Source organism: Leucopleurus acutus (genome assembly GCF_964270905.1).
Source record: "Leucopleurus acutus genome assembly, chromosome: 13".
Taxonomy (NCBI): domain Eukaryota; kingdom Metazoa; phylum Chordata; class Mammalia; order Artiodactyla; family Delphinidae; genus Leucopleurus; species Leucopleurus acutus.
This window is the reverse complement of record NC_139155.1, coordinates 19,661,427-19,685,329: the sequence shown is the minus strand read 5'-3', so window position 1 is coordinate 19,685,329 and position 23,903 is coordinate 19,661,427. Positions and strand designations below refer to the sequence as shown.

The 23,903-nt window shown below is 41.2% G+C and overlaps 1 protein-coding gene across 9 annotated transcripts in view; it reads right to left on the bottom strand.

Annotated features, from left to right (window-relative positions):
* The window catches only part of TCF4 (transcription factor 4), a 361,655-nt gene that overhangs the window by 15,269 nt on the left and 322,483 nt on the right, over positions 1–23,903 (bottom strand). For 6 of the 9 annotated variants that reach the window (XM_082852925.1, XM_082852924.1, XM_082852920.1 and 3 more), the window contains 4 exons: positions 23,793–23,860; positions 22,598–22,676; positions 19,937–20,013; positions 16,850–17,053 (listed from right to left, as the gene is read on the bottom strand). In XM_082852925.1, the coding sequence (XP_082709051.1) occupies positions 16,850–17,053; positions 19,937–20,013; positions 22,598–22,676; positions 23,793–23,860 (428 nt within the window). The remainder of the gene's footprint in view (positions 1–16,849; positions 17,054–19,936; positions 20,014–22,597; positions 22,677–23,792; positions 23,861–23,903) is intronic. The other 3 variants (XM_082852921.1, XM_082852923.1, XM_082852928.1) reach the window with 1 other exon arrangement.

Genomic DNA, 23,903 nt, shown 5'->3' with positions numbered 1-23,903 from the left:
GCAGACACAGGCCACCCACTGAATGGGCTAGCCTGGGATCAGGTGTCCTCACCCCTGGTCCAATGAGCTATAAAAGAAGAGGGGGAGGCAAGATCATGTGGTCCAAACATGGCTGCCCCTTCCTCGGGCACCCATAAATCATGGCTCTTATGTGCAGATATCTAAGTTTCATTGTATCTTAGGACAAGGAATATTCAAATTCTGACGCAGCTATTTAAATTCTCCAGTGTGACTTTATCACTGGGAATTACTAAATACTTTTAGAAGTGTACTACCTCTTTTGAATCACATAAGCACCATATCATTTTAAATAATCTTACTTTCTGAGGAAAGAATTGATATATTAAGAACACTTTTCAATCACAGTATATAGACTTTAAGGGAAGGGTCTGGGGAGACCTGGATACCAGTTAGGACAAACTTCTCATTTTACAAAGAAGAAAGCAAAGGCTGAAATGGTTAAGTGACTTAGAGAACATCTGGTTAGAGGACTAAAACAGATTTTGAACTCAGAAAACTTATAACAACACTGAACAACTTGATTGGGCATATATTATATATATATATATATATATGTATGTATGTATGTACATATATACACACACAAGCACACACACGTAGGGGAGGGGAGCAGAGTTTAGGGACAAATGGGGTTACTTCCTGGAGTTTTCATTTTAAAACAGTGTGTTTGTGTGTGTGTGTGTGTGTGTGTGTGTGTGTGTGTGTGTGTACGCATACACAGATGCAGATATAAAAATCATTTTAGTTTTCCTTATCATAGGGGGAAAAACATCATGGTCCACCAACTCAGGCCAAGTCCAAGATGTCTAACTAAATTACAAAATTCAATATTTGCCACGACTCCTCCAACATAAACAGATTTAAAAGATATGCAGGGCTTTCCTGGTGGCGCAGTGGTTGAGAGTCCACCTGCCGATGCAGAGGACACGGGTTCGTGCCCCGGTCCGGGAAGATCCCACGTGCCGTGGAGTGGCTGGGCCCGTGAGCCATGGCCGCTGAGCCTGCGCGTCCGGAGCCTGTGCTCCGCAACGGGAGAGGCCACAACGGTGAGAGGCCCCTGTACCGCAAAAAAAAAGATATGCAGTTTCAAATTAGGTGGCTGCTGGCAAGGCTGTTGTTATGTGCGGATAGGAAGAGAGCATCCTGGTAAATGTCCTTATCCTGGTCCTCAAGCTAAAAACAAACACCACAAACAAAAAAGGCATTCAATGTTTCTGCTCTCTTTGTTTCCAGGGAGTATTGTGAAAGTAATTATTCTGTTGTATTTAAGAGGCCTATTTCATGGATGGGAAAATGTATTAAATTTCATTTGGCAGTTATTCAATCCTCGTTAACGTTATCTCCAGAGATAACTGCTTCAAAACAGGCTTTCAGACCTCAGTTCTTTCTCCTCTACCATAATCCTTCTAAAAGAGTGTAGGATGGAAACTTTAGGAAACTTGTCATCAATTTCTAGACCTGCGAAAATGACACAAAACCAGAAATGCTGTTAGAAACATTTAGCTCAAAACGAAAGTTTGTAATTAATGGCATGGGGTTCAGAATCTTCCTTTTGACAGAGGTGTTTTTTAGAAAGAAGAAAAATAACAACAAGAAAATGGGGCAAAGAAAAAAGTCCTGGTAACTTTTACTTTTCTCTCTTCTTTCTCTTGTTTTGCCATAATCATAAAAAAAAAAAAAAAAAAAAAAAGCTGATGGGCTGGTTCTTTTTATTGTAATTGGACACCCATTGACAGAGAAAACAGTTTTGGTGTCTGAACTGTAATCTCCCCATGAAATATCAATTATACATGACAGTCATAGAGTGCTAGATTTCAGTTTCAATTATCTTGCCAGATCTGTCTGTGTCATATGAGAGGAAAGCAAACATTTTCTCAAATGTGCAAAAAATACCATTGAGTCCAAAAGGTGCATCTTTTAAAGAAGTGGGAAGTGGTCCTGCAAACTTTCTTTAATAGCTCACAGATGGGGACTCGGAAGTTCATGAAATAGCAGTGTAGACACTGTGAGGAACAATATTGGAGGCACCAAATTCTGTAGAAAATGAGACTAGGCTCTGATCACCAACGCTTTCGTGCGAAAAAGCCCTGACATCTGGGACACCCTTCAACCACGAATATAATTTCCATACTCCTCAGTTTTAAAAAAATTATCAGACCATTTAAAAAAATTCATGTGATTAAACCATTAGAAGGACTTTTCACTAAAGTCAGATCTGGATTGAATTCTTTAGTTTGGATTTCGATTCTTAAAAGGTTTATTGGGAGAAGGCCTCCTCATTTTCTTAAAAACACCTGTTTTTCTCCCCCCAGAAATTTCACAGCTTCACTTAGGCTTTGCCTGAAGTAAGGTAATTCCTTACTGGGCAATTCTTGGAAATGTATTTAATGCTTATTCCCCAGATGATAAAATAACTTTCGAGAGGATTTAAACACAATCTAAATGACCCTGACCTTGGCAGTGTCATGGGATCAGCTAGGCTGAAACTCCCCTGATGTCCACGAAAATGGTTAAAGATGAATGATTTTGCGATCTAGTTTGAGAGATGCAAACGGCCGTTACCTGATTTCAGTTCATCTTTTTATATTTTTTTTTCTTAACTCATAAGTTCCATCTAGTGAAACTGTTTCATTTCTCTCCTCTGCGTACCCACCCTCCACCCCCAATTCTCTACATCATTTTCCTACACAGGAAACCAGAACTGGATGCAGCCCACCAAGCGGGGACCTGGGTGGGTGGTTAGCAGTCCATTCCATCCCTTCCTTCCCCGGGGTAGCAAGTTAGTAAGTAGGCTGGAGGGAACTAAAGTTAATCCATGCCTAGTGAACCAAGCCCATGTAGCACAGAGATTATGGTGCACTTTTGCAATTACTTGTAAGCAGCTTCTTTTGTCTAGTGTGAAGGAAAAGACAACTGGACACTTGATGTGTACTTGGAATTTCGGGTCCCCCCGGTGTAAACACACCGGTGTGAGGCCGACTGGCACACAAAGTGCTCTGTAGCCAGCCCAGGAAGTCCGTCACTAGGGATTCATCCTTACCTAGCTGGCCTTAGTTTTAAATTTTTTAAATTAATTTTTATTGGAGTATAGTTGATTTACAACGTTGTGTTAGTTTCTCTGCTGTACAGCAAAGTGAATCAGTTATACATATACATATATCCACTCTTTTGCAGAGTCACAGATGTGGAAAACAAACATGGTTACCAAGGGGGAAAGGGGGGGTGGATAAATTGGGAGATTGGGGTTGATATACACACACTACTATATATAAAATAGATAACTAATAAGAACCTACTGTATAGCACAGGGAACGCTACTCAATACTCTCTAATGACCTATAATGGGGAAACAATCAGGCCTTTATTTTTTAAATGCTTTTTTTATTATCCAATTAACATCCGCTGATTTTAACATATTCGGAAAGGCAATGGAAGTGTGAAGAAGCTTGCCTGAACTAATAAAACATTTCTTTCCCATCACTTCCAAAATACTCAGCTTGTAAATGCTATATCCTCTGCGTATCACTTGGTCTCTTGGATATCAAGTTTCCAGCATGGCTTTTCATTGTTCTATGGATTAAGTCTAAGATCAATACCTTATGCTTCTGGGTCCTTCACCTGGACACCAGAGGACCATGCTTGTACCCTCCTATTCTTAAATTCCTTCATCTCAATATTCAGTTACCTACTTGTGGCCCCTCATCTGCTGCCTTCACTCCCACATCCCTAAGGCTTGAGCTAAGCCCTTCCTCTTCTGTCCCCCAGGGCTGGTTTCCTCCCCATGACCCCTGAACACTTCTCTTTCATTAGTCCCACAGACCCCCATACTTCCATTCCTCCTAGACTGTCTGGGTCTCCAGAACACTCATCATCTTGCTGGATCTGGACAAGGCTCTCCCCTGATGGTTCATTATGGACACCACCCTTAAAACACGCTCCAGGCCACTGTCTAACGGGGCAGGGCATACGCATCAATGATTTTGTTTTGCTGCTATTCACAAAGCCTATACTTGTCTTTTTGTTTTTCGGTTTTTTTTTGGCCGTGCCACGTGGCATGCAGGATCTTAGTTCCCTGACCATGGATCAAACCCGTGCCCCCTGCAGTGGAAGCGCGGAGTCTTAACCACTGGACCACCAGGGAAGTCCCAAGCCTATACTTGTCTGGAAATGTAATTATCCCAAGGGCAAGCACTGGCTCCTTGTACAGGGCTGTAATATCACAAGGTGCAATTAGTTACTTCCTAAACCGGAAATGATGACACCATTGGCATATATCTCGTGAGACTATCTGAAATCTAAAAGCTTTCGGTACTGTCGAATATAGGTTTAGCATGTTTCTATCAAAAAATAAACATTTCATTTATTCAACGAATGCCTTAGGAATGCCTATTATATGCAAGCCACTGCAGGAAAAAATAATAAAAGATAGATGTGTGTATTCCTTTACAACCTCTTACATCTTAAAGACGAATTAATATAATTACTATATAGGGCAAAATAAGATGAATGTCATAAAGGAGTATAAGGTCATGTAGGGTTTTAAAGGATGGGTGAAATCGTATCAGATGGAGAAACCAGAGACTACTTCAAGAAGGTGGCATTTTAGATAGGGTTTGAGTGATGCGTAGAATTTTGATATAGATTATCTAAATATATATATATTTTAAAAACTGATATTTGACATTAATTAACATCTCAACTTTAAATAAAAGTTCCTATTTTTACAAGAAGTGTCAATATTTAGATTATACATATATATATACACACATATATATATATATATATATATATATATACACATGAAGCAGCAGCTAAGGACTGCACATCAACGCGTTTTCATACTGTCAGACAACACATTTTGGACAAAAAGCAGACTTTTGTAAAGCCCTTTATAAACCTCAGTGGCTTTGTTATAAAGTGAACAACATAGGGCATTTTGGATACAAATGGTACCTCACTGTATGTGTGTATTATTGGCCCAAATGATTCACTCTTATTTAACTGCAATGAAGTCTTTCATCTCCCAGCTATACAATAATAGTTTCCATATGACCAGTGGCTCTGCTATAAATAAGATCAAAAGCAAAAGAAAGGATTTAATAAAAGAAAATGACATTAAGAGTAGCATTAAATCAGGGGAAAATACCAATATCCAACTCTTTGTGGTTTTTTTTTTTTTTTTTTGAGAATAAAGCTCCACAGAGTACTAAGCAGCTTCCCCAGTATGTCATGAAAAGGCATTTACAAGCAGTAGGCATGTGCAGAATCCATTTGCATAGGCCTCAGAGCGGCAAAGATGAACTTGGGGTATGGGACGGGGAGAACACCCCCCATGTAGAGGCAGGCCAGAGGACAGGTACCAGACCAAACAGCTAGTTTTCCAGTGCACAGTTCAAGGCAACGTGTCAGTGGCAGCCGTCCATTCACTTCTCTGTCTTTTTCTGTTCTATTTTATGGAGATGGGCTTTTTGGTAATCCCGAGTTTCTCAGAGAATCATAACATTGCTCAACCCTAGTACATGAGTTCTGAGAAAGGAAGTTTTTTTTGGCAATGCACAGTGACTTGATATGAAGAGCCAACTTCCCAAACAAATTTTCTTCTAGTTCTTTAAAAAAAAAAATTACAATGTTAATCTCTATTCCCGACTGGATAAACAGCTGCTAATAACCCCCAGCTCCCAGGGGAGGAGGTCGTTTCCTTTCATCTTCAGGCTGGTGGATATCTGACATGCACTGGACTTTAGTGATTCCACATGTTTTGTACTTGGCCTTTTTCAAAACTGCCTTGTCCTGGTTCTGCCAATTTGGGTTCCTTTTCTGCCTTTCCCCGAGATTGCCTCCATGAACTTGGAGGACGTACTCAGTTCTGGGACTACTTATTTGAAATCATAGTTCTTTTACTGTGGGTGTATTTAAGGAGGAAATTCAAGCACTTATAATACCTAAAGGAAGTTAAAGCCTTGGACCTTTGTATTTGAAGCCTTGGGAGGGAGACAGCCATTTCAGAGGGAGCAAATTATTCACTCAAGGGCTGGCCATGTTCAAAGATGCTCAATTTCTAATAGCATCACTAATGCGATTAGTTTATCTGTTTGCGTCCTAAATAAAGGAGCCAACTTCAATACTTTTTCCTGTAATAGGAAGTACCCTGCAGAAGACGACAGGGCCAGCCGGGCCCCAGACTCTTTCTCACTTGTCCCTAAGCACCTGCTTTTACTGGTGACCTCAGTTCTACACCTCAAGATTCAGACATTTCGCAAAACAGCTTTTTAAACAAAAACCAGCTGTTTCCCATCTAGACTGCAGGGGGAAAATTTTTGGGAGGCTCACAGAAACATTACCCAGAGACTACCATTCTCCAATAACTTTCACACACTTTCAGCTCCGAACGAGACCCGTCCCTGTGCAGAAGCTGGGGAGCAGACAAATGTGAAATTAAAATGTGGAAACTCAACACTGTGGTTTTTGACAATACGTCCAATTAACTGCTTGAAAATGAATGTGGCTGTTGTATCAGGACAATGCTTCCTCAAAAGATGTCATTTAACTAATATTGGACAGATCTTTTGGTTAAACTCAATTTTAGAGTTCTAAGTTGACTTATGGACCTAGAGGAAGCTATAATTATGCACAACTGTGGATGTCAACCAATTAGGTAGACTCCCTGCATTTCAGAAATGCGACGTTAACACCTCTGTGTTTTTTTTTTTTTAGGTATGCACTCCTAAAGGTGCTTTGCCTAAACCCTCTTCTTATTTCAAATCCATTTTGCACTTCTGTTTTCTAAGCAATGAAGATACTTTTGATTTAAAAAAAAAAATTACAGCCCCAGTAAAAGTTAACAGAACACAACACCTACAGGTTTTGAAAAAAATATAAAATAGCCAAGGTCTAGTCTTGGCTTTTAAACGGTGCCAAGTTGCTCCAGTATTTTCTGTTTTGGTATGAATGACATAACTGAATTACTTCATGAGCTGCTACTTTAATTCCTAAGGGTGGAAAATTCCATGAGTTAATTTAATTTGGATGTAAAAAATATACATGAAAATTCACCCTTCCTGTCGACTCTCCTGTGAAGGATGCGAGCCAGTTGTCGGAGCTGCCGTGCTCGGAGGAGGGGCTCCCGGCCCAAGGCAGCCCTGCCTGGCACACCGCATCATCGGGTCATTTCCCTGCTTCCACCTGGGCACTTAAGATCCTTGATGTTCTGCGTATTTTTTTGGATCATGTTTATTCTATGGCTCTGTAATGCCTTTTCTAGCCTTGTCTCTATTGAAATCCAACGCAGACTCTAATATGAGCTCAATGACCTCTCCTCCGGGAAACTTTCCTAGCCATCCCGAAGGCTGGCCAATGTTCGTCCTTCTCCGACTCACCTCTCGGGTCACTTAATCATTCCACCCTGCGTGACAGTTAGTTAGGCACATACTTGTGTTATCATCCCCCCCAGAGCCAAAGGCCTGTGGGTTCAGAGACTTTCTCTTACACATGTATGTATCCCCCAAGGACCTGAAGCACAGACAATAGAGAACGAGTGAAGAAACATCTGTGTAATTTCTAACCTCTACAATGCAGAATTTTCCCTTCAGAAAATCTGCTTTCCTGAGAAAATGAGGGTAATATTACCTTTTAAAAATGTACAGGTCGTGTCTTTTCTAAATTACGGACTGTTTAGCACTGTGTCTTTGTCCCCAACAAAATATAACTGTGCTACTGAAAGCGTCTACCTGCTTTTTCCTCTGTTATTTAAGAAGAAAGCAAAGTCAAAATGTGTTGAGGTAACAGAGTCTGTTTTAAGTGTGTTTTTATATTTTAAAAGCAGAGGAGACAACCGTTGGGTTTTATGTATTTAAGGTTCATGACACCAGGGTGCTAACCACAGGGGAAAGATTAAGGAACTAGGCTTGGCTTGTCCTAGAAGCAAGGAGAAAGGGAGTCCTTTGGGTTTGACGGTCCAGTGCAGACTGACTGTCTCATTTCTAGGTCACAGGGCCTGAATTCAAGTAAAATGGGTATTGGGGGGAGAAAAAGGGGATATACCTAATTTAGACCTAGAGCTGTGGGATCTGGGCACACATCATGCCGAACCACTTGTCTTAGAGCTTGTTAATGGAGAGTAAATGGTCTCCCCGCTATGGCTGGATTCAAAACCTCTTGACTTTTGTTTAAACGGATGCTGAAATATCAATGTTGACCTCAAGGATTCTAAAACTGTCGTAACTAACCCATGGTCAAGAGAACTTCTCTAAGTCAGACGGAGAAAGACAAATACTGTATGTCTCAGTTATATGCAGAATCTAAAAAAATGAACTCAAAGAAATGAGAGAGTAGAATGGTGGTTGCTGGGGGCTGGGGGAAATGGGGGGATGTTGGTCAAAGGCGAGAAACTTCCACCTATAAGATAGATAAGCCCTGGGAATCTAAGGTACAGCATGGTGACATTAATTAACAACACTGTATTGTATATTTGAAAGAAAAAAACCCAATTATGTGAGGGGATGGAGGTGTTAACTAACCTTACTGGAGTAAACATTTTGTAAAATATACATGTATCAAATCGTTGCATTGTACACCTTACACTGACATATGTTAGATGTCAATAATATCTCAAAAAAGCCGGCAGAAGTTTTTTAAATGAAGGGAGTTTCTTCAAGTTATTTTCCCTTTCTGCCTTTTCCGCCCAGGTTTTCTTAAAATAAAGTACAACCTGGATATAGATAAAACCTTTCAATTGAGGTTGCTAATCAGCTTTCAGAAATTTTTGATAATTGTGGAGAGTAGGAGAGATGGTAGAACACTAGAGATAGGCAAATATCCTCATTAAAGAAAAACAAAACCCAATGTAGAAGCTATAGAAAGATGATGTTGATGACTAAGATCCTGGGTGAAATTCTGTAACAGGCTATTTAAAAGACAGTTCTGAAATGCTCTGAAACACAGGCGATGACCTCTCAACTCAGTTTAGTTCCACCAAGAACAAGTCTTTCTGTATAAACCTCGTTCACGGGAACGCTGCACACCTGGCGTTTGGTGACAAATTTGCCAACAACAGAGCTGCAGAATACGTGACTGAATGAGGATTTAAAGGAAACCCTGACACCGGAAACGGTATGAAATTCACTGATACAACAAATAGTGCACAAGGACAGTTGACGGACATGTGGCCGATGGATTTCAGCTGATTTCAAGTTCAGTGTTTGTCAGCAGAATGATGATGTCATCAAATACTGCCAGTAGGATGCTGTTAGGTGGCCTTTAATGAAGACATAATGTATTTAATGGGTTTTGAGACAGATCCCCCCTAGTCTGTGCTAACGATTCCTTGAGCACTGTATTCAGTTTGAGATTCTACACACTAAATGGTCCTGGGCGAGCAGTGGGGGAGTATTCTTTTTAAACTTGGAAGAATGCACTGGAAAGTTATAAAGTCAAAACTTTTTTTTTTTTTAGGATAAATATTTGAAGATACAGATGTATACCCTAGAGGAAAAAAAAAAACGAGTAGACTGTCTTCAAGTTTCTCAAGTATTTGTTGAGTTGACTTAGGGGTAACTCCAATGGGCAGAAAAATGAAAACTTCACAGGGAAATAAATTTGGGCTGGACCTAAGGAAGAATCTTCTAAAGTCTGATGGAAATGGGATTTATGGTCATTTAGAGTACGTAGCCTTGGAGGAAGGAGGCTAATAGAGGCTTGTTCACTGCCTGGCAGCGAATTCGTAGAGGGATTTGGAAGGAGATGCCTTCTAAGGGTCTCTGAGATTACATGCTAATAATTGCTTAGAAATGAAGTAGGTGCTCAACTATACACAGAAATTTATGGAATCAGAATCCCTGAAAACCCAAGAGGAACAAGACTGAGGATGACTAAGCCCCTGTGGTTCACACCTTTGTTGAAGACGGCCACGTAGAAACAGAGTTTTCTGACTTCTGTTACTTGCATTACAACATACCAGTAAATGCTACTCAAAGTATCACATCACGGCCCACTACTCTCTCCTGGGGCCAAATCAGATTGGCAGAACTAAATAGCAACAGGGTGCAGAGAGCCAAGGGGCAACTAAAGAGTTCTCTTGGGTTTCATCAGTTAACAGAACACAAGTAATACCAGCCACAGTTTTGAAATTGCTATGGCGTCGGGTGAGAGAGGAAATTTGTTGCTGCAGTGTAATATTTAGTACAAAGAGTGCTGGTCTCGTTGCTGGCTTGTCTGGTTTCTAATCCTAGCTCGGCCATTAACCAGAGAGTATCCATACCTGGGTCACTTCCCCCTTCTGGGCCTCAGTCCTCAGCAGTAAAATAAAAGCAAGGGGCTAAATGACTTCTGCGGTGCTTTCAGCATCTAAAATTCAATGGTCCTAATTCCTAAGAACTATAAAAGCAGAACTCATTTGTTTATCCTCTGAAATCCTAAGTGGTCAAAGCTCTCCTATATTTAGTGTCACTGAAATAAAAAGGTGCTTCTTCACCTAATGACTGACCTTCTAATGAATTCTTTGTAATCCAAAGTCACACTAAAAATGATGCTGAAAAGAGGGAAAGTGGGCTAAGACTGGCTTATACCAGTGGTTTCTAAAACATCGTCACCTAGGAGTCTAGTAAGAGGCCTCAGGTGATGCTGTGGAGAACAGGTGTGGGTGGTGTGTTTCACAGGGCTCCTCCACCCCTAGGTCATCTAGGGCAACTAGATCGTTAGGAGACCACTACTCCTACCAAGTGACAATCTGATCCTTCCCTCCCGGATACCAGAGCTGGGCCCTGCTCTCCTATGAGTCTTACCACACTGCCGCAGCCATTTTTTAAAAAATATATACCGTATCCTATGAGACTGTGAACCCCTTGAGAGCAGAAACCACAACTTAGCATAGAGCTCAGCATTTGGTAATGACTTGGTAAATGTTTTTGAAATGAATAGACGGGCTTTAAGCAAAAAGGCTCTGGGAACCACACTAATATTATATATTAATAGTATAGAAGCTTTTCAGCTAAAATGATCCCACCATTGCTGACTCTACTGACGAGTAATCAAGAGCAGGAACAGGGCTTCCCTGGTGGCGCAGTGGTTGAGGGTCCGCCTGCCGATGCAGGGGACACAGGTTCGTGCCCTGCTCCAGGAAGATCCCACATGCCGCGGAGCGGCTGGGCCTGTGAGCCATGGCCGCTGAGCCTGAGCGTCTGGAGCCTGTGCTCCGCAACGGGAGAGGCCACAACAGTGAGAGGCCCGCGTACCGCAAAAAAAAAAAAAAAAAAAAAAAAAGCAGGAACAGAATCACATGAAGGTATAGGGTTGGCCAAAAAGTTTGTTCCAGTTTGTCCATGAGACAGTATGGAAAACCCGAATTAAGTTTTTGGCCAACCCAATATTTTTACTTTTTTTTTTTTTTTTTGCAGTACGCGGGCCTCTCACTGCTGTGGCCTCTCCCGTTGCAGCGCACAGGCTCCAGACGCGCAGGCTCAGCGGCCATGGCTCACGGGCCCAGCCGCTCCGCGGCATGTGGGATCTTCCCGGACCGGGGCACGAACCCGTGTCCCCTGCATCGGCAGGCGGACGCTCAACCACTGCGCCACCAGGGAAGCCCAAACCAACCCAATATTTTTGATGTGAGTTTCATTCTTGTTCTGTTAAAAGAGGAGTGAGGTCATCTGAAAGACTTTTTTTCAGGGCTCATCTGAATACTGCACGAATAACGGAGAGGCATATTTGGAAAACCGCTGTTTCAGTAACTTATCAAAAATGTAATGATTTAGTATCAGAATTGATATCCGAGGGCTTCCCTGGTGGCGCAGTGGTTAAGAATCGCCTGCCAATGCAGGGGACACGGGTTCGAGCCCTGGTCCGGGAAGATCCCACATGCTGCAGAGCAACTAAGCCCGCACACCACAGCTACAGAGTCTGAGCTCTAGAGCCCCGCGAGCCACAACTACTGAGCCCGCGTGCCACAGCTACTGAAGCCCACGCGCCTAGAGTCTGTGCTCCGCAACAAGAGAAGCCACCACAATAAGAAGCCTGCGCACTGCAATGAAGAGTAGCCTAGAGAAAAGCCCATGTGCAGCAACAAAGACCCAATGCAGCCAAAAAAAAAAAAAAAAAAAAAAAAGAACTGATATCCGAGGCACAGAGGGGAATGATATCTGGGTAAGAGTTTCTAGGCAGGTGAGTAATAAACCCAGCTATTTCTTTCTTTCTTTTTTTTTGCGGTACGTGGGCCTCTCACTGTTGTGGCCTCTCCCGTTGCGGAGCACAGGCTCCGGACGCGCAGGCTCAGCGGCCATGGCTCACGGGCCCAGCCGCTCCACGGAGTGTGGGATCTTCCCGGACTGGGGCATAAACCCGCATCCCCTGCATCGGCAGGCGGACTCTCAACCACTGCGCCACCAGGGAAGCCCCCAGCTATTTCTTTAATCTCCCACATTCCGAAATTTCTGCTTGGATTCCATTAGAAAACTGGGAGGCTAAGGTAAGAAAAACAACTTAATGTTTTAAAATTAACTACTCCAACCACCTAGCAAGGAGCACTCACCACACCTCTTGCCACTTAGCACAGACATGTTGATTTAAGAATAAGTGTTTAGACAAGGTGGGATTTAATCCAGCATACTACCGTACTGGAGGAAAGTTCTTTACCTTTCCATGTGGGTAGGGAGCTGCTTTGGGAAACTGGCCATAAGACACCTAGAAACTTCTCTCTTGTCGACCAACATTTGTTAAGATTTGAAAATCATGAGTTCTAACCACCTGAAATTAGCTCTTAAAAGGTATAACTATAGATCCTGTCTGAGGAGTGCTCATGATGGTAAGACAGAGCATGGAATTCACAGTCAAAGTCCCCTGAGTTTAAATCTAGCTTCCGGACTTGATATTGACCACTCAAACCTTCTAAGGCTCATCTGACCAACATCTAAAATGGAAAGCATTACCATCCTCACTGGGCTCTTGTGAAGATGGCCTGAGATAAGGTATATGGAGCTCCTAGCTGAAGGGCTGGCCACTCGTCAGGCACTCAGAAAATATTGAGTTTCCTTTCTTCCCTTTTGACTGACAATTTATCTACTGGGAGGGAAACAAAATGTAACACATAGTACTCGAGGAATTGACAATCTAGTTGGTAAGACAAAAGTCAGACCTACCAAAGATATATAGCTTTGCCTAAGTGGGTAAAATAAATATCTAGCCAATGGTATGATTCATAGCGCTGTGAGAGTAGAAAAGAAAGACTCTCACAGGTGGAGGTGGCAAGGAAAGGCTTCCTGGAAGAGACAGAATTTGAGTGAGAGTTTTGAGAATGGGTGGGAATGAGATGGGCTAAGAGCAGTGGATAGAACAGGACAAGCCAGATAGACGCGAAAGACGTACCTAGTGAGAATGCACAGCGCAAATGCTGGTAATATGCAGAGGTTGGTCTTGCTGGCAAAGTTCCTGCATTGGAAGAGCTAAGCACAAGGCTTTTGGTAGACAGTGATGGGCTTAATAAGCTAGGCTAAGAAATATGTAGATAATGGAAAGCCGGTGAAGGTTTCTGAGCAGGCAAGAGCCTGCCTGGACAAATAGTATCACCTAGAAAGCCCACAAGAATCAACATTCGCTCGAGTGCTATGAGCCATGCTGCTGTGAAAAAAAAAAAAAATCCCTTTCATTATACTAATACTTAGTCATTCACTGAAGACCTACTTCAGAACTCCAAGGAAAACATTTTATGAATCAAAAGCTAAGTACAATATGTTAGCAATTAAATGAGATAACATAATGGCCCAGGCAGAACCATGGTTCTCCCCACCACGATTGCAAGCTGCTGCAGAAAGAAATGCTTCTATCATCTTCCAAGTGATCAAGCCATTTCGTTTTGATTTTGGAAGGCAGGGAGAGAGGAAACGAGGAGAGACGGAGGTCAAGAGAATTCAAAGCTATCTGTTCTTTAATCAGAAAGAATTATTAAGGAGAGTTATAAAGGAGATTGGCTCAAAACAAAACCAGCCCTGGGATGGGTGTTAAGTTACTGCAACTCGCTTACACTCCAGAACAACAACTGAAGGTGTGTAGCTGGGAATGAAACTCCCACCAGCACTGGTCCGACGTTTCCAGTGTGTACCTCCCACTGCTACTTTATTTACTGCAGCTGGCCAACGTTTTATGGCCTGTTTCATGTATTAAAATTCAAATGTGGAAAACATTACCAGTATCCTCCTTGAATTTTTTTTGTTGTTGCTGGGGGGAGGAAGGGGGGTGGGTTTTTCCCTTCCCCTTCAGCTTCCTTTTTATTGTGGAATGTATCAAATGGTCAAAGGCTAACTTCAGACTGACTAAATTCAAAAACTATTTCCTTTGTTCTGATGTTTTTGTTTGAAAAGTCATACCAGTTTGTGCAAGGCAAGAAATGAGGATCCGATCTCTTGTGCACACGTTGGGGTTTCGGGCTGAGGAGCTCAGATGCGCTGGGCGCCCTGAATGTTTTTGAGAAAAAAGGAGAAAGACTGCTAGGCCTCCGTCGGCTTCAAAGGGCAGCAGGTTGTCCTGCCATGGCTTTGGAGTTACTCTGTGATCTGGTTGGCTTGGCCGTCACCCTTGACTGCATTAGAAATGTCTTCAGGAGAGGGAGTGAGCACTTTTCCTCATCAGCAAAACTAGAGGTTTTATTGCTTCGGCATCGTTTCTTCCAAAATAATTAAAGACGTTGCTGTGTAATACGGGCTGATGATTCCCCTTTTCTATTGCTCTGTTCATTCTCTCCCCTCCCCCTCCACCTGGGTCAGTCCCACTTGCCATCTCCAAAGATGAGTCTAGTCTCTTCCTCCTATCCCACCTCTGAATCAAACTCAAAGAGGAGGCGATTCAAAGGTCAACTAAAAGGTTCCAGAAAACATCTCTGTATAGTTTATTATTTTAAAGAACCACTTAACCTACATCTGGTATTTAAGAGCAAACTTTACATATTTATGGAAAAAAAAAAAACCTGTCTCTGAAGCAACGTCCTGGGTGCACGTTGCATCCGTTTAACATATGCAAAACGAACACAGCTACAGAAATTAAAGTATTTTTCTCTTGATTGAGAGCAGATATACAGAAATGCTTGTAAGTCACAGATCTGGCTTTTAATAAAGCCAGATTTCTTAATTAAAAGCAGTATTGTTTAAACATTGTAGTTAAAAAAAAAGCTGTACAAACTGAAATCTCATATTATATGCATCCCAAGCGTATTTAGCACATTACCTGAGGCCAAGCTAAATTAAAATCTAGATTTTCCTTTTGTAAACTCTTAGCAACTGCCATGAATAGACAAACAATTTTTACTCAATGAGGAATTTTTAGGGTAGAGTCTACGAAAAGCGAAAAAAGAAAAAGAAAAAAAAAAGATTTAGCTTTGGCATTCAAAAATACCTTTCCACGTTTTAGAAGTGAGTTCACTGCTTCTATTTATAAACCAGTATTTTTGGTTTCAAATTGGTTGCAGGTTTCCATAACATACCGCTCAGGATGGGACTCTGAATCTTTTCTTAAGAGAAATGCAAAGGAGGGCAGAAGAATACTTCTGAACGAGAAAAGAACTTAAAGAGCCTCACAATAATCTGCACTTCTTTTGCATTCTCCTTTTGGAATCATCTGTAAGTAAGAGATGCTCTAGTGATAATGGAAAAGAGACCTTCATACGTGCAACTTTCGGAGAGCCTGTAAGGCACGAAACAGGACACTAAGGTGTTCTCTGGTCAGGAGTTGGTAAAGAGCAGAATTACACAGAATCACTAGTAATATGAAATTCCCCACCCATACGGTCACTTCATTAATTGTCATCACTTAACATTTTGTTAGGGGGATTTGCTGAATCTTTGTAATCATCCAAGAAAGAATGCACTACCAAGTCCTTTCCAAAAGTAAGCGGCAAAATTGAAATTTCAATTGTAATATGGACAAATCTGCTTAATTAGTATTCAAATAAACACATTCATAAATAGGTAGTGGTAAAACTACGACATACTGAAATTACATGGTGCCACATCATCTATTTAGACAGACACACCATATATTTCTACCTCCCACAGCATACTCGGAAGCAAAAGACATTGATGTGGCTTATTTAATAATAATTTAAAAAATCCAACCTATTCACATGTGAAATGCCAGCAACGTAACATGAACATTGGGATCTTTAGCTGAAGTCCCCAAACTGAAGATTTGAACACACCAGCAATGACCCAGCAATGATCTCCTAGGCTTATACTTAAGTGAAATGAAAACATATGTCCACACAGAAACTAGTACATGAATGCTCACAGGAGCATTATTCCTAATAGCCAAAGACTGGAAGTAACCCAAATATCCATCACCTGATGAATGGATATTTAACGTATAGCTATACAATGGAATCTTTTGGGGAATAAAAATGAATGATGCTCTGATAAATGATAAAACATATATAAACCCTGAAAACATTATGCTAAGTGAAATAAGTCAGTCAGAAAAGACCACCACATACTGTGGGATTCCATTTATAGGAAATATCTAGACTAGGCAAATCTATAGAGACAGAAAGTAGGTTAGTAGTTGCCAGGGGCTAGGGGGAGGCAAGGATGGAGAGTGACTGCTAACGGGCATGTGGATTTCTTTTCTTCTTGTAGGGGTCAAAAATGTTCTAAAATTAGACTCTGGCGCTTATGGCATAACCCTGAGAATATATGTAGAACCACAGTACCGTGTAAAAGTGAAAGGGGTGAACTGTAGGTTAAATAAATTACATCTCAATAAAGCTGTTTACAACAGAAAAAACTGCAGCAGTAGTATTTGTACTAGAAATTCTAATTCTATAAGATAACTAGAGTCCCTAAATTTACTCACTTACCATGAGTGAATGTCTGTTGGCAGAAAGAAGACCGGTTCCATACCCTGAGGCCAGACCACCCATTGCTCCATTATGAGCCGGTCCAATGATTCCGTGCATGTCCCCATGACCACCAGGCATGGCTGTGGACGGGCCCACGGCATGATTCCGGAGAACATGAATAGCATCGTCCAGTCTTTCTAAACGATCTTCAATTCGGCTTTGCTGTTGGTTAATAAATGATGTGAAATTTGATTTAGTTCGAAATTCGTGTGTAGGTTATATAAATAAAACCTGAGTTGACACGAGTCACACTTTGGGTCTCTGAATATATGTTTCCAGTAAAGTTTATTTCCTTAAAATTATAATAAAAATAAATAGTGACCTTCCTAGAAAACTGGTGAATATTGTTAATGCTATAATTATAGTGTAATTTTTTGTGAACGAATTCAGTAATTCTTCCAGGACATTGTTAGTACACATGCTACACTATATTGCATAACTTTGAAAGAGAATTTAGATTTACTTCAGAAAAGAAAAAACATTTATTGAGTTTAAGGAACGTTCTGGCAGGCAATTGTTAAAGATTTCAAAAAGTTAACAATGGAAAGGTGACCTATTTATAGTTTCCCAATTAAATTATCTTCTTAAGGGCATATCTCCTGGGTTTCCTCTGTGCCATATGATATAGTGTTATGTATCAAGTCAGGGACAGGTAAATGCGTACAGACTGTAATGTCTTATCAAGTACTAACAATTTTTACTGTGTTTCTTGCTTTCTAGCTACCATCACCAGCTTGTGTGTGTGTGTGTGTGTGTGTGTGTGTGTGTGTGTGTAAAGGGAACTGGAGCCTCAAAACGGTTAAAGAAAAACATCGCAAAAATTCTGTCAACCAAAGTGGTAGGAGATTTCAAGACTGAAGAATCATAAAGACTTGAATGAATTGTTCACCAGGGGCTTCTAATTGATTTCAAAGCCCTTACTGTAGTAGAGAATTCACTACCTTATAAAATGAAAAACCAGCTGATCTTTTTTTCATCCCAGCCATTAAGATCCTAGTTTTCCACAACTGGATACAGCCTATATGGATGGTTTTTGGTGAAGAAATTGGACATGGAGATGTGTATTCATTTTTTTCAGTGTGATCCATAATGATATCAAACAAACATCTCCAGGGTGCACTTTAAAATACACCGTCTCACTGGATCCTCACTCTACATGTGTAAGCAAGCAGCGAAGACATTATTATCCCTTCCTTATAGACGTGCAAATGAGGCTCAAAGAAATTAAGTGAATTAATTATTCAATGTCACACCGCCAGGAAATGGTAAAGTCAGGGTTACGATCTAAGTCTTCAAATCTAGTGCCTCTTTGTACCGGATCATGCTACAATCCACTTTGATTTCCAACGGGCTGTGCAAACAGATACACCAGCTCTCCCGCATGAGAAAAACAATTTCTAATTATTCCCTACTAACAGAAAGAACGTGTGTCTAATACAGTCAGTCTAGGGTACAGAGCCTTCTGATTTGGTGGGCTTTGGTGTTAAGGGGCCTCCTTTAAACTCCTAGCTCTGCTGCTTATGTGACCTTGGAAGAGTGACTAAACTTCTTTGAGTCTATACTTCTTAATTTATAAAAACAGGAATGATGATATACGCTTCCAAGTGTAAGCGTGAGCACGAAAAGAAATAATACACGTGCCTATCATCCTTTCCGGCTCACAGCTTTTGGGTGGAGAGCAGTTTCTGCTTGGGAATCCCCTCTTGTGTGTTCAGAATTCAAGGAGAATTAAAGCTGCCGTTCACAACTACAAACCTAGTCTTTACAGCCCTAGAGTTGGAAAAAAACCAGTTTTGATCGATGGGTCCCAGAGACTGACTAATGGAAGGAAACACTTAAAAGAACGATGGCCTGTAGATTCATGGGGCTTATGTAGGCAGTGCTTACACTGTCTCTATCTGTGGTCACCTTATCGGCTAAAATGTGGAGGTGGCTGATTTACACACGACAGCATGGAAAAGCACAGTGAAGGGGAAATCCACCTTTGTATCTGCATTTTTAGATTTTCCTTAAGTTGTTAGCCAAAAGGAAGAAAGGAAACCCTGAACGGCTGACAAGACAACATAAAGACAGATAGATAGATAGATACATAGATCTATGCCTACTTCCATGTTCCATCTCAAAATATGCAGAGACAAAGGGAAACTCAACCTTGAAAAACAGCTCCTTGCTGCTACCCCTCCCCATCTGACTCATATACAGACCAGACAGTGCACAGAGCAGTGTTGCTTCATGCATGTTTCCAGCCCCTTCCACCTAGAGCTGAGGGTCAAACACTGAATCGTCATGTGATCATTTATAATATTAATTACACCAAGGGAAAATTTTCAGCTATTCCCTACAAGAGAGATTTAATGAAATTACTAGATTTCCGCGAGAATCAAAGTGAATGAGGAAATAAGCAGTAGGCTTCTTAGTCAGAGGTCAAGAAGAACACGCCTATAAACCTGTTATTCTGGAAAGCAAAGCACAGAGACGTAGACTCTCCAAGTGTTCCAGCTCCACAGCACAGTTGGAACTCCAGCACTCTCATGTCAGGAGAGGCATCTAATCATTGATGCACATCTTCCTCTCAAGGGGAGGAGGCCATGATCCTTCCAAGATTCTTAATCTCTTACCTGGTTCTAGATATTTAGAGCCCTGAGGCTTCCGCTGTAGTAGTATCTGGGTTACGATCTATAAGCAGGAGCAAAGCACCGTCTAATAACTCTGGCTCTAACCACACGCGTGGGCTTACCTGACGTGAAAATAAGAACCTTGGAGAGTGAACTCAATGGTAAAGGGGACACATGGCCTGAGAATGGTCAGAGTGGGGACTTCCCTGGCGGTCCAGTGGTTAAGACTTCACCTTCCAATGAAGGGGGTGTGGGTTCAATCCCCGGCCGGGGAGCTAAGATCCCACATGCCTTGTGGCCAAAAAACCAAAACGTAAAACAGAAGCAATACTGTAACAAATTCAATGAAGACTTTAAAAATGGTCCACATCAAAAATAATCTTAAAATGAAAAAGAAAGGCCAGAGTGAAGATGTGCAGATGAAACTTACCAAAGAGTGTAAGGGTCCTTCATAATTAGGAGATGATGAAGCCTGTCCTCCATTTCTAGACCAAACAGCTGTGCCTGCTGATATGAAAATGGGAATTACAATGAGATCCGTATAATCTTAAAATAATCTTACCAACATTTGAAACAGTTCTTGTAAAAATTAGCAATATTGATTTCTACTTGGACAACAGGGAAATACACGTAAACTTCCCATACAAGAATTTGGGGGCGAGGAAAACATTTTAAATGTAAAACATGTAGACTGTACATGGACTCAGAATTCTCTCAGGCTTCCTCCTAAAAGGGAACACTTCAATGATTCTGAATTTCAGCTAGAGAAATGTCCCTTTGATAGAAAACTATCATACACAGTCAAGGTACTTTTAAGAGTGCAAAGAGGGGCTTTCATTACACCCTCATGCAAAGCCAGTTTGTTAAACCAAAATTCTCTCACCAATGAAAAGCAGCTCTGCTACTTGTTTTTTAAATGATCTTTAAGAAAGGATAAGCCTTCAGAAACTTTTCAAGGAAATAAGATTAGCTGGCAGCGATCCACTAAACCAGAACTTTAAACACTCAATATAACAACATTAAGTAATTTCTTCCCAAGAAAACACGTTTTTAATGATTCACTATACTTAAAGAAAGATTCCTGCTATAATAAATATAACATGTCTAACCTACCACTTTCAAAATAAAAACCACTTTTAAATTTAAAATAATACATACTCCATGTAGAAAATAATACATACTCCATGTAGAAAACTTAAAAAAATTCAAGAAAGGGGAAAAAAATCTATGATCTCACAGAAATCTCCTGCTCTGACACTGTTAGCACTTTAAAACTCCATTCTTCCTGCCATTTCTGGGTGTGCATGTGTGTGTATTTTTATGCTAAATAAAAATAGAGTATTTCGTTCAATTACTTTTAGTGACAGAATCTGGACAGAGCGATTGGTGTGAAAATAGCAGTCTACCCCCATATTTATATCTTCATAAAGTTCTTTCTTCCTAACATGTGCTCTTCCAGGATGGATTACCAGCACCCCAAAAGTGGCCTTGTTTCAGTGTCTTCCACATAAAGCATGCTCCTCGGTTTGGGGGATTTGTGGCGTTTTCTGGAATGATTTGTTCACCGTAACTTTCCCCTCCCCTCCTTAACCTGGAAGTGGAGTGACAGAGTGGTGAGCCCTGGATTCCAGCCTGAGCTCTGATATTGCTACTGATGGATCCTCAGCACATCCCATACTCTTTCTGGGCCTTCGTATGTCCATCTGTAAATCAGAGCATTCAACTCAAACAGCTGTTCTCAAACTTTATTAGGTTCTAGAATATTCTTTTTTCCAAATTATAAAATGGATGAAATCTGAGCTGCTTTGTTTGAAATGGGGAACTTGGGAGTTCTCCCTGTCCAGACTCCCTCATCCCTGGCCTCACTGGGCTCCGTGTTGTCTCAAGCCTTCTCTGGCTCTGGACATTGACACTTGTGATCATTTTCCAGAGCCTAACAATATGGTACTGAGCCAGAAGTGTACAACAATTCTGAACTTGACTTTTCTGTCATGGGGAGTATTTCCTTGCTGCTCCATTATCTTCTATGTCATCTCTGGCTCTTCCCGGTTTCAACATTATCTCTCTGGAGATATGAACTAAAAGGTCCAAGCTATTTCCCTCTCTATTCTGTGACCCCCCTGGTGTCAATGGAGGCTTGGAAAAGGCTGATATGAAGTCTCACCTAAGCCACTCTGAAAGCTTTGTGGCCATCTGAAACCTCCCACTCTTTACCAGGGAACCCACGTTATGAGGGGCCATGTGAGTGCTGCATGCAGGGAATAATACAGAGATGGAGGTGGCAGCATTCAGGCAAGTGACTCCAGTCTAAATTACAGTAAGGTCAGGTTTCAATCAGGTACAGATGTGATTTCGTTTTTTTTTGTTTGTTTGTTTGTTTTTAAGAAGCCACCTGTCCTCTTTCCCAAGAGAAGAGACATGTACCAGACAAGGCCTTTCTGGAAGCATTTATACTGGAAAGGCAATGCGCCTTTAAAATGGAGCTCCGAAAAGTGCAATGCTTTACTAACACAAGTTAACAACTTATAATGTTATTATTTGAAGCCACAGGTCATGTTAATTTGTTCTATTAAATGGCAAAACATCCCCTTTTACTCCACAGCTACATCACAATTTATTTACACAATTATAGTTTTCTTCAAACATTCCAGTAACAAGGACTTTAAAGAGGGAATCTGAAAAGTCTAAAATTTCTCTGGGAAATGATCCTTTTGAACAGTCCATATTTGATGACTACATAATCTATATTCCTATTCAAGACGATGTGAACTGGGTTTTCTCATTGAGATGTTTTCTTGGAGTATATTATTCTGTGCAGTATCTTCTACAGAGCCAAGAAAAGTTTAAGGAGGAAGTTTCCCACATGCCTGTATTTCTAAAAACATGTAATTTTTAAGAAAAGTTTTGGATGTAAATGACTTCACCATCGTAGGGCAGTCTGTCTCTCCCACCTCTTCCTATTTGTCTGTCCAGAAATGCTCTGTTTTGAGCTTTTGGAGGGAGTGAGTTTCCACCTAGTAGCACAGGAAGTGTAAGGGGGAAACCATTCCATAAACTGACACTCGGATGCAGTGGATTTATGGTACTGTACCTGACAGAGACGGGGGAGAGCCAACAGGAGTTGAAGGGTTTGATGAAAAGCTGTTGTTAGTGTGATCTGGAGAATAGATCTTAAAACAGTGGGGAGAAAAAAAAACAAACAAACCCTCATTCATTGGGAATAAATATTCAACAAGTTTAAACTACGAAGTGTCAATGCAATTCATTTACAAATTCCAAGGTACACAATACATTCAGCGATCAACTGTAGTACCAATATTCTAAAATGAAAAACTTAATTGATTTTTCAATAGAAGAGCTACTGAGGTGGTATGAGATAGTGGTAAAAGAACCAGACTGGGGTCAGCCGACTTTAGTTCTTGTCCATTTCCTCCCATGTCCTCCCATGGCTGTGTGGCCATCAACCTACACAGATACTCCAAACCTCCCTTTCCCTCCTCCACACAACAGGAGGTTGGACAGCATCATCTCTAAGATTTTTGTCCAACCCCTTCTGCATTACGTTTAAGGCATATGATTCCAAGGCATAAGAATGCTCAGACTGAAGAAAAACTTTTCCTTAGGTCACAATGCTAATATAAGTCAAACTCATCTCTGACCCCATTGGTAAGGAAAAACCAACTGAAGAGACAAAACCTTAGAGCAAGTCTCCACTTACATTTACAAATGATCACATTCAGCTTTTGAAGACCGTACCAGGTACACTCCTTCAGACAAGGAAGGGTACCATCTGTCACTAGTGAACATGCAAGGAATGCTGGATTCTAGCCTCTAGGCAGTGGGCGGGCAAAGCGGAGAAGCTGAGTGCCAATTATGTGACAATTTCTCCTGGGTCTCAGTTATGGTCATTTTTCTGAAATGCCTTTTGCAAAGTGTTTTGGAATTACCCCTTGGCAAAGTCAGTCAATCAGTGAGTACCCAAACGACTTCAGAAGAAAGTAAGACATCAAGATAGAAAATCTATCCTCTTAAAGGCCCTGAGAATATCCACCAATCCACGATTGAGTACCGGGAAGCAGAGGAGGCAAGATGGAAGACCAGCCATCCGCTGGAATCTTCAGAGTTCTCGCCTCAAGTTTTCCAATGATCATTATGCAAGGAAGCTCTAGCTTTCCAAAATTAAAGCTATTTGCCATCCATTTTCTAAAATTCTAAATGTCCACTTCTGATTAAAGTTCACCCTTCTGCCATGGTACATATGAAGTCCAAAGTCAATATTTCCTCACCGAAGCAAGTGCTTTCCCCAGAGCATCTCCAGTCTGGGAGCTGCCTGCTGCTCCGCTTCCTCTATTTGCTGCAAAAACAAAAGGCAGAATATGAAAAACCAGGCAGTGAGA